The sequence below is a fragment of the Zootoca vivipara genome, chromosome 4 (genome assembly GCF_963506605.1).
Source record: "Zootoca vivipara chromosome 4, rZooViv1.1, whole genome shotgun sequence".
Classification (NCBI taxonomy): Eukaryota; Metazoa; Chordata; class Lepidosauria; order Squamata; family Lacertidae; genus Zootoca; species Zootoca vivipara.
Window position 1 is genome coordinate 50,917,290 of NC_083279.1, and position 17,783 is coordinate 50,935,072.

General features: G+C 40.6%; 2 protein-coding genes across 4 annotated transcripts in view; one reads left to right on the forward strand and one right to left on the reverse strand.

The window, feature by feature from the left end:
• Positions 1-17,515, forward strand: part of RCAN1 (regulator of calcineurin 1) — a 32,495-nt gene extending 14,980 nt beyond the window's left edge. Inside the window, exons 1-4 of one of the 2 annotated variants that reach the window (XM_035115806.2) lie at positions 6,542-7,748; positions 9,822-9,995; positions 11,787-11,946; positions 13,358-17,515. In XM_035115806.2, coding sequence (XP_034971697.1) covers positions 7,662-7,748; positions 9,822-9,995; positions 11,787-11,946; positions 13,358-13,536 — 600 coding nt within the window. In that variant the 5' untranslated portion in view covers positions 6,542-7,661 and the 3' untranslated portion in view covers positions 13,537-17,515. Of the gene's footprint in view, positions 1-6,541; positions 7,749-9,821; positions 9,996-11,786; positions 11,947-13,357 lie in introns of those variants that run through there. The other variant, XM_035115805.2, reaches the window with a different exon arrangement.
• Positions 1-17,783, reverse strand: part of CLIC6 (chloride intracellular channel 6) — a 136,369-nt gene that overhangs the window by 48,570 nt on the left and 70,016 nt on the right. The gene's annotated exons all lie outside the window — the stretch shown is intronic.

The window sequence follows — 17,783 nt, forward strand, 5'->3', positions numbered from 1 at the left end:
CCTTTTCTGACAAAGCCATGTATGATAGCAATTGTTAGAAGTCCTAGAACATCTGGCAGGAAAGCCCTCCAGTGGGTTTGTTTGCTTTTGTTCTTTTGCCATGACTTTCCTCTGGGAATTTGTTTGTGGTTCCACAGGGCTATGTATTGATCAGGAATGCTGTTTAATGTCTATATAAAGCTTTTGGTGCTCAGTAGACTATGTTTAACAAAGAAGCAACTATCTCTGTCCTGAACCAGTGTTTGGATGAGGTCAAGTGGCTGAGGGGGAAGTATGTTTAAATTTAATCCAGACAAGACGGGGTGATGCTGATAGGCAGTGCTTGTGATTTGAAGCAGGGTGGATTGCTGTAAATGTAAATCAAGACTGTTTTAATTGTTTTTTTCTCTACCCACCCTAAATTTGAGCAGATTAGGGGGCCTGTGATCAATGCAGTTTCTGTAACCTTAAAAGCAGTCCTAGATCTGGATCTGCTTTTTAAAGAAGCAGACCAGATTTGTTGTTACGGGTCCCTATTTCCATTGTTGACTCATTTAGGAGACTTTTACTTTATTGGATATGTCATTTAGGAGGCTTCCATTTAGGACTTATTTAGGAGGCTTTTACTTTATTGGATATGTCAGACCGTCAGTTGTTTTAATCCAGGGGTAGGCAGCCTAAGGCCCATGGGCCACAAGTGGCCCATGGGGGTCATTTAACTGGCCCCCGAACCGCCCCCGAACCGAGCCACCTGCTTAGAGAGTCTCCGCACGCTGCACTAAACTAGCGGGGCATGGGGACTCGCTTCTGCAGTGCCAGAAATCGTATCTGTGCATGCTCAAGACACCAAAAATCGCATCGACGCAGATGCCGGAAATCGTGTCTGGGGTGACACAGACACTGGAAATAGTGGTCACATGCGCGTGCGCAATCTAGCCCACGGAGGGATCTCCGCTGGAGTGAACTGGCCCAGGCGAGGTAAACCTTGCCGACCCCTGTTTTAATCTCTCTCTTCCCCCTCCTCCCAGTCATTGAACCAGTATCTTCTATTGCCCATACCTAGTTTGCAGATTAGTTACTGTTTTCAGCCCAGATTTCCAATGGTTGGCTTGTATTTCAAGGCAAACCACTGCTAATCACGTTCCCCACAATTTTCCCTAGAATTGATATTTCAACAATACATAGTAAAACGTCAGACTGGTTTCACCCTAGTTGTATCAGTGGAGAGAATACCTCATGATCTTCTTTTTTAATACTCCAATCAATTAATCTAGAAGTTTTATAATATGTCTTTTGAATATCTTGGAGAAAGCTTACTTTTACTTTCTCACTCTCTTTCTCACTCTTGCAAGCGATTTTCAGTTCAAAATTTTACAGGTCTGTTCTCCGGATGGCTTAAAAAAATGTTTTGTTTTGTTGTTAAACTACTGGCTGTGAAAGAGTTAACTGTTTTTCTTTTTAAATGGTATTCAAAGTTCAGCCCTCACATCTGGAGGTCTGCCTCACCTCTATGAGTTCACCAACTTACAGCCTACACAGTTTCATTTTTTTGTGTCCAGCCTAAAGGTAAAGGTAAAGGAACCCCTGACCATTAGGTCCAGTCGTGACTGACTCTGGGGTTGCGGCACTCATCTCGCATTATTGGCCGAGGGAGCCGGTGTACAGCTTCCAGGTCATGTGGCCAGCATGACAAAGCCGCTTCTGGCGAACCAGAGCAGCACACGGAAACACCGTTTACCTTCCCCCTGCATAATGAGATAATAATCCAATGTCTTTGTTCATCCCAAAACATTGGATTCTTATCTCATTATGCATGATCTAGCTTTCTTTAGCGCCTCTACCCTTGCTTTTCCCCCGCAGGATCAATTTCAGTCATCAGCAGTCGTTAACAGCCATCTACAGGTTTACCACTCCCATCAGCCCATCACCTATTCCCACCACCCCCCTCTGTATATACATAAGGGACTGACTTCTGTTTCAAGTGTATCTGAAGAAGTGTGCATGCACACGAAAGCTCATACCAAAATAAAAACTTAGTTGGTCTTTAAGGTGCTACTGAAGGATTTTTTAAATTTTTGCTTCGACTCAGACCAACACGGCTACCTACCTGTAACTAGGGTTCATTGTAACTTAATCAGAGAATGTTTCCCAATAGAGGATTGTGTTCCAGAATATGTGAACAAAGTGTCCCTAAGCATATGCATCATTTTTTCTTTCTGCCACTGAATCCTCCCAACACTCCTGTTCAGAGGATATAATAATGTGGCCTTCACACAGAGCTGAGCCCAGAACCTTTCCTTTAGAAGTTGAACACACACACACACACACACACACACACACACATTTTACTAGCATACCATGCAATCAGAAATGCATTCATCTTTATAGAAATCCCCCCACTTTTACCATAGTGCCTCCCCCCCCAGGCTCCTGCCACTTCTTCTTCCCCAGCAAGTTATCCATTCTCTGCCCTGATCCAGTCATACCACTTCTTTCCTTTCCAGCTACAGCTGCAGAGTTGTCCCCCACCCATTGAGAAGGCAAGAGCTGTTAAGTATGCACTTGGATCGCCACCCCTGTTGTCTCTGCCCAGAGACTGAAGGAGGAAGGCTAGCAGTGGTGGTTCTTTATCTTTGAGCCAAGGAGGATGATAACTCTGAAGTGGCCTCCTTTTAGAAATGATGCTGCCACACATCTTACTCTGCCTTGACCCAGTTAACTAGCCAAGAGCATTCATCTCCAAAATGCACACAATTTGTATGTTTTGGAGAATGCAAAATTTTGCCACCCTGGAGAGGATTTCAGATCTGAAAGAAATGCCTTTGCTTCGCTTAGGAAAATTGCATGCCCTCTAACCACTAGGTTGTAGTACTGACCTGTACTTCCAATGAATATTTACTTAGCATACCTCATAAAATTCATCTTCTTTAAGGGCTGCCACATTACTTCTATATTTTGAAAAAGGAAACGGTCTTGGTGTTTCATTTGTCCCAGTAGCTCTTGATGCAACCTGAAGTCTGTTTTGCACCCAGCGGAATCTAATGTACAGTCATACCTCGTGTTACGTCCGCTTCATGTTGCATCTTTTCGCGTTATGTCCCGCGGCAACCCGGAAGTACCGGAACAGGTTACTTGAGGGTTTTGCCGCCCACACATGCACAGAAGCATTAAATCGCGCCGTACGTGTGTGAAGACCTGGCACTTCTGGATGCAAACACTTCAAGTTGTGGACGTGCTTCCGGGACGGATTACGTCTGCAACTCGAGGTTCCACTACATGACACATACAGCACTCCATCTTAAAACTGTTGCAAATTTTAGTCTTGAGCTTCTCCATAGCCTCTTGCTTTGTCTGCCCCTTCTCCCCCACCCTCTGTTTTTCAGTTTTAAAAAAACCCAGCCTAGAGTTCTGGGGAATTCACAATCTTGCTCAATATTTGGATGCTTTAGTTGGGATCTCTGTCCCTAGCTTTAACTGTCTTGTGTCCTCTTCAAATACTGCTCTTTCTCTCTGCAGTGGAGCAGGAAACGGTAGAAAATTGCAATACCAGCTTCTGGTTTCTTAATGTCTTCAGTGACACATTGTTTCACCAGGAAACAAATGTTACTCCTTGCATACTGTTTCATCATTATTGCATATAAAACTACTTGCTGCTACAAATTCTATTGCTATTAAATTAACTTTTCATAGGTATTTTTCCTGAAAATTCGGAACAAACATAAACAAAGTATAAAATGTTTTTTTAAAAAATTTCCTTACTAAATAAACTTAGTAAGTAGCAGAATAATTTTATTAATTAAAATTGGTTGCTTTTCTCTTACACATAAAAAGCATGTAGCAGTGATGACCTATTAGAAAGAAATTCACAAGGGTATTAAGTTATATTATTACTGGGGCCAAATGATGTTCACAATTCAGTGAGTGAGATTTCAAGGTACCCCCAACTCTTGCTCAGGGTGAATATTGAAGGAAACAAGAAAGGGAAAGATATTTCGAGAACATAATGTAGTCTTTAAGTCATGTCCACTGTTTGTTTTAGTCTTTAAATGGTAATAGGAAGCCTATACAGACTCTGTACGGTTATCTCATTGATAGCAGTGAGAAATTCCCATTTTAGTATGACTTCTTGTTCTCCTGTTCAGTACACTTGATCAAGTGCATTTTGATTGTGATCGTCATTTAACAAAGTAAAAGTTGAAGTTACTTGAGGAAGAAGAACAGGAATGAGAAATGTTTTGTGAAAAGCATGGATTACCAGGTGATGAGAGTATATAGGTGTCAAGTGACAGCTTTGAGGCTGAATGACAGAAGTGAAGGGGGATAAAAGTAAATTATGAAAATCTGATTTTACCACTTTTAGGATAAAGGCTTGATTTCTCCTTCCTATACCATACCTTCATGTTAGTACCTTACCATTTTGCAATACTCCAAGCTTGCATAAGTTGGAAAGTTTATGATGGGGAGGATGGAAGGGAAGGAATTTCAAAGGGCACTCTTTTTTTTTATCTATTCAGGTTTCTGCTTTGTACTCATGAACTGTGATGTGTAGGCTTGCCTATCTAAAGTGGATCTATTTGCCTCCAGAGTCAACAAGAAACCTGTTTTTCAATAGGCACGAGGATCTATTGGCATTTGGAGTGGATGTTTTAGGAATTGCCCAGGAGCCTCATGTCTGTCCACTGCTCCTGGGCACACGTGATCAAGATAAGAAAGCTTTGGGTAATCTTAACCTTCCCATAGTGCCCTAGCAGGTTATGGTTTTCCAAGCTGATAGACATGAGAATTGTTTTCCCTTTAAGACCACAGTTCACTGTAGATACTCTGCAACAAGACCCAGTTCATATATATGACTTAGTGTAAGAGTATTGGGTACAGTGGTACCTTGGTAGTCGAGTAAATAGGCTCCCGAATGTCACAAACCCAGAAGTGAGTGTTTCGGTTTGCGAATGTTTTTTGGAAGCCAAACACCCAACGCAGCTTCTGCGGCTTCCAGTTGAGTGCAGGAAGTTCCTGCAGCCAATCGGAAGCCGCGTCTTCGTTTTTGAACCATTCCAGGAGTCGAATGGCCTCCCGGAACCGATTAAATTCGAGAACCAAGGTACCACTGTACTTGGCTCAGAAGCAGTTTTAGGGTAGTGTGACCAGTGCAGTTACACTGGGCACTGGGTTGTAGGACATGTCAAAACAATGCTGTAGAATGGAGTGCAAGAAGTTTGGGGGGGGGTTAGCTTTGCACAGGATGCCACTGAAATTGTTAATGGCTCAGGATCCTATTTTCGATTCAGAGTAGAATACAGCATAGGTGCCAACTCCCAGATTGAAAAATCCGGGATCGGCAGCAGCTCGGCACCGGAAGTCGTGCTGCGGCCATTTTGGAACTGGGCAGAGCAGCACCAGAAGTTGCTTCTACACATGCTCTGCCCATTTCCAAAATGGCCGCAGCACCAGAAATCGCTTCTGCACATGTCCAGAGACTCCGGACATGCGCAGAAGGAGCCTCCCCAGGCCGGTAAGAATCCAGGGGATTTACGGGGGGGGTTAAATCCGGGCTGCCAGCGGGAAATAGCTGGAAAACCAGGGGTTTCCCAGGGAATACGGGAGACTTGGCAGCTATGGAATACAGATAACTCACAATTGCTTGAGAGCAGTACACGTGAAAAGGATCTAGGAGTCTTGGTAGACCACAAACTTGACATGAGTCAACAGTGTGATGCAGCCGCTAAAAAAGCCAATGCAATTCTGGGCTGCATCAATAGGAGAATAGCATCTAGATCAGGGTCCCCAAACTACGGCCCCCGGGCCGGATGCGGCCCAATTGGCCTCCCAATCCGGCCCGCGACGACCCCCGCTGCCGCCGCCCGCTCTTACGGCGCACGGCGACGATCTTAAAAATCGCCGAAAATCCTTTGTGCACATGCGTATGGGCCTCTCCTGACCCAGAAGAGGTCATTTCCGATGCACTTCCGGGTCGGGGGAGGCCCATACGCATGCGCACAAGCAATTTTCGGAGATTTTTTCCCGACCGTGTGCGTGTGCGCATGCGCACGGGCGCGCACTCCCCCGCCCTCCGGCCCGCTGCGCGCGCACTCCCCTGCCCTCCAGCCCGCTGCGCGGTAAGTCTGGGGACCCCTGATCTAGATCAAGGGAAGTAATAGTACCACTGTATTCTGCGCTGGTCAGACCTCACCTGGAGTACTGTGTCCAGTTCTGGGCACCATAGTTCAAGAAGGATATTGACAAGCTGGAACGTGTCCAGAAGAAGGCAACCAAAATGGTCAAAGGCCTGGAAATGATGCCTTATGAGGAACGGCTTAGGGAGCTGGGTATGTTTAGCCTGGAGAAGAGAAGGTTAAGGGGTGATATGATAGCCATGTTCAAATATATAAAAGGATGTCATATAGAGGAGGGAGAAAGGTTGTTTTCTGCTGCTCCAGAGAAGTGGACACGGAGCAATGGATTCAAACTACAAGAAAGAAGATTCCATCTAAACATTAGGAAGAACTTCCTGACAGTAAGAGCTGTTCGGCAGTGGAATTTGCTACCAAGGAGTGTGGTGGAGTCTCCTTCTTTGGAGGTCTTTAAGCAGAGGCTTGACAGGCATATGGCAAGAATGCTTTGATGGTGTTTCCTGCTTGGCAGGGGGTTGGACTGGATGGCCCTTGTGGTCTCTTCCAACTCTATGATTCTATGATACACACAATTATCTCATGCACATTCAGCTAGAGAGAGAGAAAGAGAATATCCACACTGGCAATCCCACCCACCATTGACCCCAATGTGTTTTGATTATACATAGATTTTGGCTTTTTGTGCTATCCCTGGAACATAACCCCTGTGTAAGCTGAGAGTCACCTGCATTTGCAAAATAAATTAGTAAACAGTGCTTAAAAATCACACTATTTTCCTTTGAGGGTTGTTTTTGGAAAGGAGAAGTGGAAGAACATAACAGACTTAAAAGGGAAATGGATTCTTCCAGCGTTTGAAACATTTTGTGTGAAACAGGGACACTTCAAAAGAGGCTTTATTCAGCCTTCATTAAAGAATTAAGTTAACTCTGGAAAGTACAAGCCTGAAGTCCTATACACACTTGGGAGTAAGTCCCATTAAGTCCAGTGGGACGTGGTTCTGGGTAAACATCGGGAGGATTGAGTTTCACCGTGACTAAGATTTAGTAAGCTTTCCAAAACTTTGCAATGTTTTCTGCCAGCTAATTGCTGTTTATTGCACTAAACCTTGGTCCTCAAACAGTAACTTTTTCCATCTTAAAGTGGGTTGTCCCATTCAAGTGAAGAGCATGTTGTCTGAGTGCTAAATGGAATTACTACCCATGGAAACTATGCTGCAAGAGGAGTTGATAAAGCAGCTGCCTATGCAAACCTCAGCTGTTTTTTCCATTCTCCAGAGCAAAGTTAATTAGCATAGGGAAACTGAATAATGTGCTTACGTCACCTCTTTCCAGTTGAAGCTTATATTTTGTCCCTGACTGCCTGAAAGCATGCGGCAGGACTTTGTTCAGGAATTTGCTGTCGCATACAGGATGCTCTGAAAACTTTTTTTTTTTTGAGGGGCTGGACTTGGTCCTTTTTATAAACTCTCACTCTACAGTACAAAACTGCTTTTTCAAAAAAGTACTTTTGGGTGATCTTGTACTGAGCTCTTAGCGTTCTTTAAGAGAGCAGAAGATGCATTTTAGAAACTTTGATTACATTTTTGGCTCCTTAATTGCTTGCGTTGCTGACAACAAGGTTTTCAATCAACCAGAAATTAGGGTAAGGCTTTGTGGATTTTTGTTTCTGGTGAGGAATATAGTTACTGAAATGTTCAAATGACTGACTAGGTTAGGTTTTGATATGGCAATGTTAAAATAATCCCAAACTGCAGAAGCTGGTGTCCATTTGTGTTTCTGTATGCTTTATAAATTCTTACAATAATGCCTTAATATTATGGTAGGGTTGTAGCTCAGTCTCAGAGTGCATGCTTGGCATTCAAATGCTCCCGGGCTCAATCACCAGCATCTCAAGGTAAAGACAGGAGAGACCTCTGTCTGAACCAGTGGAGAGCTGTTGCCAGCCAGTGCTGAAAATACTGGGCTAGCTGGACTAATGAGCTGATTTAGGCAACTTCCTATTTCTTGTGGGGTAATTTGTATGATCCTTTAAGTACTTTTGTGTTAACTGTCTGCAAATTCTGACTGTAAGTGTGAACTTTTGAATATTCTTCCAGTTTGAATAATTTAGCTTTTCTGTTTACAATTTCATCCAGCTTTTTATTTGTGAAAGCAAGGTGGAGTGGAAGCAGCAGGGGGTGGGATCTGGGTTCGAAACTTTGAACAGGGCTCACTGTAACTTGTTCAAAATTGCAGTGCCTGCCCCCCCTTTTAAGACTATACCAAAACTTCAAAATGCTAATAACAAAAGCCTAGTTATAGGTAGAATGAAAACACATTCTCTGTACACTTTAAGAGAAGTAGCTCAGTTTGGGGCTGACAACTTTCTGTACAAAGTTGTATAGTATTCCCATGTGATACATACTTGTTTGAAAGTGTAAAGAAATAATGTTTTGTTATCTCCTTCATGCAAAACCTGTTATAGAGTTGTGACTTAACTGAACCCAGCAAGTTCAGTATTCTGTGATTTCCATACAAGTTAGTCAAGTTATAATAGGCAAAAGAAACTGTAGTCAGTTCCTGTTAATAGCTTGTGAAACAGGAAATTATAACATACCGGTACATAAATGCTCAGCTAATGTGATTAAGAACTATTGTCTCCTCCTCAAACTCCACTCCTAGTTTCTTTATTCTCAATATTAAATGGCAGACGCCTCTGTGAATGATGCATAAATAAATTTGAGTTGGTTAGTTGCCTGAAAGTTTCAGTAACACATGTGCTAAGCATGCAGCACTACAGTATGGAGTTGTCAGCTGTTGGTGGATTTGCCACACCTGAAGTTCCACAGATTAACATTGATGTTATTTGGGGTCAGAAGCAATTGTCTTTTTTCAGACTTTCAGGGTTGTTGTTTTTTTTAAAAAAAATGCAAACTAGGTAACCACCACATATGTATCCCCACTATTTCTTCATCCAGCCACAGCCTTCCCCCTGGTTCTGTATGTTTCTTAAATTTTGAAACACTCTGGTTGGAACCGTGTGCTCTATAGCATCTATGCATTCACACTTGCTAAATAGGGTCACACATTGTTTTTTTTAGCAGCTGCATGGTAGATTCAGCTATTGTAGATTTTCCTAGCATCATGGTGAAAAAGAAGGCCAGCACATTCACTTCATGTACATTGTTAAACATACAGAACCAGTCAGGAGAAAGACTGTATTGAAAGGCATGATTCCTATTAATACATACCAATTGATACTGATTCTCATCAATCTAGCAAAGGGTTTGTGTTTGGTTTATTGCATGGTAAAGTGATGACTTGTTGCTTAAAGCCATTAGGGCTTACCTCTTGAATTCTACCTTTTGGTTATCATGCTGATTGCACATCTCCTTTAGTGAAATAGCTGGAATGGAAACATTTTAACCGACATAACTGAATTGCAGTTTGAGTATCAAGTTCCCTGTTAAATAGAGAGATGGCACTGGCAGAAGAGAAAAAGATATACAATACACGTACAGTATCTCCACCGGAGCCCAAAAGTCGCAAAAAAAAAGTTCCCTTGTGTTTTGTTTAGGTAAGGTGTGTCCAGGGACACACATTCCCTCCAAGGAGGGGAGGGATAATATTTACAAGTACTTGGTTGTAGTTTTGCAAGCAAGTCTGTAGGCCACTGAAATAATGGTTTATGCAATACAAGATAGCTTTTTAACAAAATATTCCATTTGTCTTTCAGGCAAGATTTGAAGCACTCTTTAGAACATACGACAAAGATGTCACATTTCAATATTTTAAAAGTTTTAAAAGAGTACGGATAAACTTCAGCGACCCTTTGTCAGCAGCCGACGTTAAAATTCAGTTACACAAGAAAGAATTTCTTGGAAAGGAATTGAAATTGTATTTTGCTCAGGTAAGACAAAGAAACCTACTTGGTTAACAATTAATACCCGTTTCATTTCACATCCTTCCTCCAGTGAACTCTTGAGTACAGCATTCTCACCACCCAACAACCCTGTGCAGTAGGGTGGGTTGAATGAAAGTGATCTACCTATTGAGCTTCAGAGCTCAGCAGGGCTGTGGACCTAGGTTTCAGTGATGCAAACTCAAAAATTACAATATGTTACAGAATCTTTTCATAAACCACCTGTCTTTCATAGAACTACTTTGCAGTGATTTGAGCAGCTGAATTGTGACGCCTGCTATTTTTGATGTGTTCTTAAAGTACCACTTCCGAGAAATGATGACGTCACACATTCCAGTACCATTTTCATTTTCACTAAGGCTCTAACGATACGGATTTGCTCAGGCAGTTTTCTGATCACCACTTTACAGCTAAGCTGTTTGGAGATCTGGCATTTGCTCTACTTCTTTAATGGTATTGAAGTGTTCTGTTATAAGACACAGTCCTTAAGGATTACTTCTTTTGATCATGTCACTAACAGACACTGTGGAACCTCAGGAAAGGAGATATGAGGAATAATACATAAAATATAATGTATGATTTCCCAAATACTTTGTATTGAAAGAAGACATGCTTTTATTTTCTATCTTGTGTTATTTGACAGTGCAACCAGATAAGCTTTCTCAGAGATTTCTAGAGAAAATCATGGAAGCTGAAGTGGGATTAATCTGAGTGTCCATTTCAGACACATTTTATTATTATTATTATGTATATATATTTTAAAAACCTCAACAAAAAGAGAGTGAGATCATTGAGCAGTTTAGTTAGTTATGGAATTTGTTATCTAGGTGGCATACAACAAATTTGTAATGACAATTTCTAAACAAAATAAAATATAAAAACTTTAGAAAGTGCATGAATACAATAAGATATCAGTAAGAGAAAAGTTGTGAATTGTGAAGGACACATACAATCTAGAAATTGTGACTTTTTCTTTTTAAAATATATGTAAGCTATAACTAGAAGAGGATTACTAGGTATCTGCAAGTATCTAGAAGTATCTAGAAAGAAGAGAATCTGATCTATACATGTGTATACTCACCATAATAGTACATCTGTCTTGTGATAGTCTGTTAAGTACAAAATGCTTCATGTAGTGTAGTGGCTCCTGCCCTGTGGAACACCCTCCCACAAGATGTCAAAGGAAAAAAACAATTACCAGACGTTTAGGAGACATCTGAAGGCAGCCCTGTTAGGGAAGCTTTTAATATCTGAAGGACTATTGTATTTTAATATTTTGTTGGAAGCCGCCCAGAGTGGCTGGGGAAACCCAGCCAGATGGGTGGGGTATAAATAATAAATATATTATTATTATTATTATTATTATTATTATTATTATTATTATTATTAATATCATTAGAAGCAGCCTTTATTCTCCTCTTGACTTGTTCTTCTAGTTAAGACAGCCTTGTAAATGAGCTCACAAAAGTTTCTAGTCTCCCATTTGTTTTACTAGCCTACATTTCCACACTGGCTATAAGGGAAGATTTTTAAAGTTCCCTGCAGCCAGGATGGAAATGCAGCAGGCTGAGGGACAGAGTGATCCATCCTCCCAGGAATCATAAGATTATATCTTAAAAACTAAGATGTCTTGGTGTCAAACTTCAGTATCATTTAATTTTTTTATCTTATGGGTTGTTTAAAATGTTCTATCATTATCTCTATATAATGATCTCTATCTGTGCATGTGATTTAAAAAAACCAAAGTAACAAATAAAAATCTGTGTTTCATCTCTCCAGACTTTGCATATTGGAAGTTCACGCTTAGCACCACCAGATCCAGAAAAACAGTTTCTGATTTCACCTCCATCTTCTCCCCCTGTTGGCTGGACTCAGTCTGATGATGCTACACCTGCCATTAACTATGATCTTTTATATGCGATCTCCAAACTAGGACCAGGTAAGAGGCATATATGCCTAAAGTGTAATGGCTCAAGTTATTTTCTTTTTATTAAAATAAAAAAATTCCTTCAGTAGCACCTTAAAGACCAACTAAGTTTTTATTTTGGTATGAGCTTTCGTGTGCATGCACACTTCTTCAGATCTTTTTATTGTTGATTTACTGTAATGGGTGTGGCTGCATAATAACACCTGTGATCTGAATTGAGAAGACCTCTATTGTCTTCACAGAATTAGTTTTCAGAAATGTTTCACAATTAATTCCTCTTCACAGAAAGCTCTGGGATTGTAGCTCTGTGAGGGGAAAAGCTGTATTCTGACAACTCTCAGCACTCTTAACAAACTACAGCTCTCAAGATCCTTTGGCGGAAGGCATGACTGTTTAAAGTGGCATCATAGTCCTTTAAGTGTATGGTGTGAATGTGGCCTTCACTCCTTCAGCAGCCCACTTAGTTTCTGCAGTAGGTACAAACATAACACATGGAATGCTTCATCCCTCTTCCACCAGCCCCCACACTCACTTGCATAGAATTCCCTCTTGCCTATGGTTACCAGGCAAGTGTTTTAATGCAAGGCTGATCTTGCAGAGAGGCTTAGTAAGAACAGTTGCACAGCCTCTAGTATAGTCACCTTAAAGTACAATTAATGGACAAGTGTGGCCAGCAACAAAATGTTGCAGTGCAGATTGTCCCCATACAGAGTTCCAGCCAGCCATTCCCTCTCCCCACATTTTCTATTTCCCTTACCCATGAAACATGCAGTATTCTATGACTACTCTGCATGTCTCAGTCCTTATTGGATTATGTGGTGTTTTTTGAACCTTCAGGATTTTTTCTCTCTCTCTCAAGATCTTTGTAATTCTGCAAATGTCAGGGTTCCCCTGAGTCTGGCCACACACTTTCTGTGTGAGTGCTGCCATTTTGACCACATAGACATTGTCACTCATCTCTGAACATTGCAGATAGAGGGGATGATACTGGGGGAATCTAAACCAGCTGAAGTTTATAAATGTCCTGATAGTATATATGTTGATTCTGCATTACATTTGCTCGTTAATCATAACTTTCACCTGCTGAAGAAGCAAAATTTGAAAAGGAGAATAAAACTTCCCATAGCTCCCCAGGATGTGAGAAACTATTGCTGATTTCTGAGTTCATAACTGGAAGTTGAGGGGTAGCAATCAGGATTAAAAAAGGGTGATCCATGATCATGTTATCCCACTGTTTAAAAATAAACAATGAGCTGCTCCATGCAACTGCTTTGAAGATCTGGGAAGAGGAACAGGGAAAGGAGCTCTAATGCCTCCCTTTCCTCACCCCAACACAGAGCTATTAGTTCTACTGGGAAAAATGTACAAGTATTTTATATCTACAGTTGTCTTACCACTGTTGCTATTTTTAAAAACATTTTAGGGGACCAGTATGAACTTCATGCTGCAACAGAAACTACTCCCAGTGTTGTTGTCCACGTGTGTGACACGAATGAAGAACGTGAGGCAGACGCAGAGAAAAAAGAAGCCAAGAATGCAAAACCTAAACCAAAAATTATTCAGACCAGGAGGCCAGACTATACTCCTTCTTACCAAAGTTGAACTACGTAGAGCTTTGAAATGTTCCAAACTTGCATGCTCAAGGGAGACATTGAGGAAATGACGTCATAAATCTGATGACATTAGAGGTGGAAGCAGCAATTCTAACGTACAGATGTTTTAAGAAAGGGAATGTCTTCATTTGTTTGTTTTAATGCTGCACGTTGGCTGACAAGACCAATCCCAAAATGAACTTCTGAATGGTTGTCCTGGAGAATGATTAAATAGTGGCATTGGGGCAAAAAGCATGTACTGTTGTGCTTTAGGGCTATTTTCAGATACTCCAGACTTCTGTTACAAAGCAGCTGAGGATGCCTCCTCTATTTATGTATGCCCCTGATAAAGTCCTCCAATTCATAAGTTAGCATGGCTGCCATTCTAAAATACACTCACTGATAAATACACTCCATTGGAATCAGTAGGGCATACAAGTACGTATGTTAGAGATTGCAGCTTGTATATGACTTACGGTGGTAAAGAGATGGTTTTAATGCAAAAGGGTGATGTCCAGCATTAGTAATGAGTTGACCCATTGAAATCAGTGGACTCAATGTGTCTACTCTGAGTATGACTAACATTGAATATTAACCACAGTAAGATATATTTAATCATTTTTCCTATTAGATTTTGTGCATGCCTGTAAAACTTGAGAAGTTTAACTTCCTCTGCATTTTCCAGTTTTACATTATCCCAAATACTGATTTCTCGGTTTTCCTTCTGAATTATGTTTGTATTGGCATTCATTTTTCAGTGGGGACAAATTTTTAGTGAAGTTTGGTGCAATATCCCCTTTTAATGTTAACTGCCAATGCATGGTTTATCTAGGAAACCTATAAAAAAACTTGTGCACATTTAAAGTGGGTTGACAGTTTTTAATTATTCTAAATGAGATTATTTAATATTGATTTAAAGCACCTTGACTTCTTTACTGATCAGAAGTACAAAAAACCTGCAGATAAAGCTGATACTGTGTTGTTACAGTTCACAACTGAGAGAGAAATATAAGTTTGCCCTAGCCACAAACTTGTACATTTATAACTGTTGGTGTTTAAATGTTATTAATGGTGCTTGAGCACATCTAGTGTGAAAACAAATGTGAAATGTGGCATTTGCGAAGGTTGGAGTGCCTTTTTCTCATGAATTCCTGGGAGGATTGTTGCACTAGCTGTAAGATTATTTAATTTTTTAATTGGCATTAGATATTTGATATAACTATTTTCTGCTAAAGCATCATCAAGTAAGGTGTGTTATTATATTTCCCATTGTTTGATGCAGAGCCACAATGCTTCTTCTTCTTCTCTTTTTAGTGCTTTGTGTCTGAGCAGCAATTTATTAGCTACTGCTAAAAGTCTAGCGGTAAATGGTGTTCAAGCTTTTTTTGTACCATATTTACAAGCAAAATTTACTGCACAGTGACATCCCACTTCAAGTATTTCTAGGAGTTTTCTTTTAGAATGGATTATTGAAATGAATTTTAAAAGGCTTTTAAAAATAAACATTTCACAATTTGTGATGTCTAAGCAAAGGTGTTTTCTCTGTTTTTCCTCCCTAATATGAGGGATTCCATGCTGCTTGTACATTTCTAGAAACTATAAGAAGCTGGATATTTCCATACAGATGTCAGTGGGAGCTCTGTTTTAAGAGAACCTGTTCTGTCATAGAAATTTTAATGAGAGGTTTTTCACTATGAGGTGTACCATCCTTCTTGGAACAGATGTAGCCAGGATAGTATAAATAGCTCGATTAAGTCAGCAGTACAGAGTGTACTTTATTTGTAATATTCCAGCTTTGCCCAAGATGTGTGTTTTTAAAAACTATGAAGCCCATTCAATACAAGTACAAATGAAACAACAGTGTGTATTTGTTTTCTTTCAAAGGGCAACCAAAAAGCTCCAGGGTGTCATGCTGCAGATCTTGATTGTATTACCACCTTTTTCTTACACTGTATAAGCTGCTCCTATATTTGTAAATGTTTTAAATACCCACTCTACAGACTAGTTAAGATGGATGACTATTTAAGGTTATTTAAACTTACAAGTAAATGCTGTTGAGGTCATTAGGACTTACCGTACTTTTCTTTAAGTTGCAATCCTGCAAATAGGGCTCCTTCAGTGCCATTGATCTCAAAGATTTAAGCTGTCTAACTATGTAGGGAGAGCTGTAGTCCTTGGTCCCATTGAACCCAAATGGGACTAAATCAGGTATGTCAGCTGCACTGCTTTATGAAGTTTACCTACACCAGGCATGGCCAAACGTGGCCCTCCAGATGTTTTGGGACTACAGTTCCCATCATCCCTGACCACTGGTCCTGTTAGCTAGGGATGATGGGAGTTGTAGTCCCAAAACAGCTGGAGGGCCAAGTTTGGCCATGCCTGATCCTGCACTGGTGAGCTACTACCTAATTGTCATGTATTAAACACAGAATGTAAACAAGACAAACACAATATGCTATCTGCTTATAAAACCAGTCCTCCTTATGACATGCAGCCCTTGGAAAATATTTAACTGTGGCAAGATGTGATTTTGTACATTGCAACCAGAGAGGAATGGCAGGAGGGGAGAATGCTCTTGTGCTCAAGTTCTGCTTCTGGGTATCCCACAGGCGTCTGGTTGGCCACTGTGGGAACAGGATGCTAGACTAGAGGGGCCACTGGCCTGATCCAACAGGCTCATCTTATGTGTTAGTCAATGCCCCATTCATCCTGTCTCATGTCAGTTCATTCAGCTGGTGTACAGGGCTTGCTATTGAAAGAAGGCAAGGCTCTGTGGTTTGCTGTAGCCTTACTCACTTTAGATAACCCAGGATGGACCAGAGCAACAGCTGAGCTACTGTAGTGCATTCTTTATAAGTATCCACCACAGGGATAGGGAATCTGTGGCCCTCCAGCTGTTGTTGGATGACAGCTCCCATCATTCCTCGCCACTGGCTAAGCTGGCTGATGGGAAGACCACCTCTTCCCCAGGCCTGACCTGTTACTACCATGCCTGCACATGGCAAAACTTTCTGATGGTCCTTCCTCTTTTCGCTGTACATGGATACAGCTTTTGATTGGAATTTTGTAATCGAATAATACTTCTGAACCTAGCAGGGCTCCTTTGCATCACACCTAATTTTCTTTAATGATAATGAGAAAACACATAGAGGTGTGATTTCTAGTGTTACGTCTAAGATGCTGCATGAAGCAAATGGACATTTGGAGGCTTGGTGAACTTAAGTAGGCTGAAATATTACACAAGCTTAGTTGGTGTGTAAATGAGCAGTATTGAACAGAAGTGCTCCTGGGTCATAGAGAGTGGGGACTAGGAGTTCCAGGAATTGCCCGTGCTTGCATCTTAACTTAATTACTACTTACTTATTATTATGAACACACCTTTTTAGCACAAATTTATTATTTGCAGTACTTTTTTATGACAGCATTTTTTAAAAATGTGCACAATTTTGTCCATATTTAAATAGACGTATTTTATATCAAATTTAATAAATTCAAAAGGAATGATGGTATGAATTGGTTGCAGCTCGTAGAAATAGGGCACATGTCCATAGTCATGTAAAATTTAAAATATCTGCACCCCAATTTTCTAGTTTACAAGTAAAATATTTGATATGTTAGCAGTGAAGTCCTTGCATTTGAGTGGAACAGTCCAGTCCTTGCCTTTTCATTTCAGATCCTTTCCTTGCTTGTTTCATTTGCATTGATAAAAAGGTTATAAAGGGAGTTCATGATTCTTGCAAAACAAATGCTCAGAGTATATATTATCTTTCCAGATTTTTTGGTTTGTTTGTGTTTAAACAGTGGAGCAGGAAACTCAGCACTCACAGAAATAACCATATAAAATGCCAGGTATGCATAGAAATCCAACCTAGCCTATTTATTATTATTGCTCCTGTGAGATAGCCAATGTTATATGTTTTGTTCAATTGTTATGGGCAAATGTGCATAGAGACTTTCATACTTTATAATATAAATTCTACAAAAAGGCATGTTTTTGTGTTGTGTTTATTAGTAAATCTCTTGAAGCAGAAACCGGAGAGAGAGAAAACACCTAGATGCTTAACTTGCAGATTCTTCTATTCAAAATGGCCAGTCTGAAAACTTGTTAGTAGAGATACTTCCCTTGTCCTGAAGGTGGAGCTAAATATCCAAGAATATAACACTGATTTTTATTTTTTGATGAAGATGGTGGTGCTGATGGTGATGATAAGCTAGAGGCTCTGTCCCGCCCAGAATATTTAATAAGAACCTGATCAA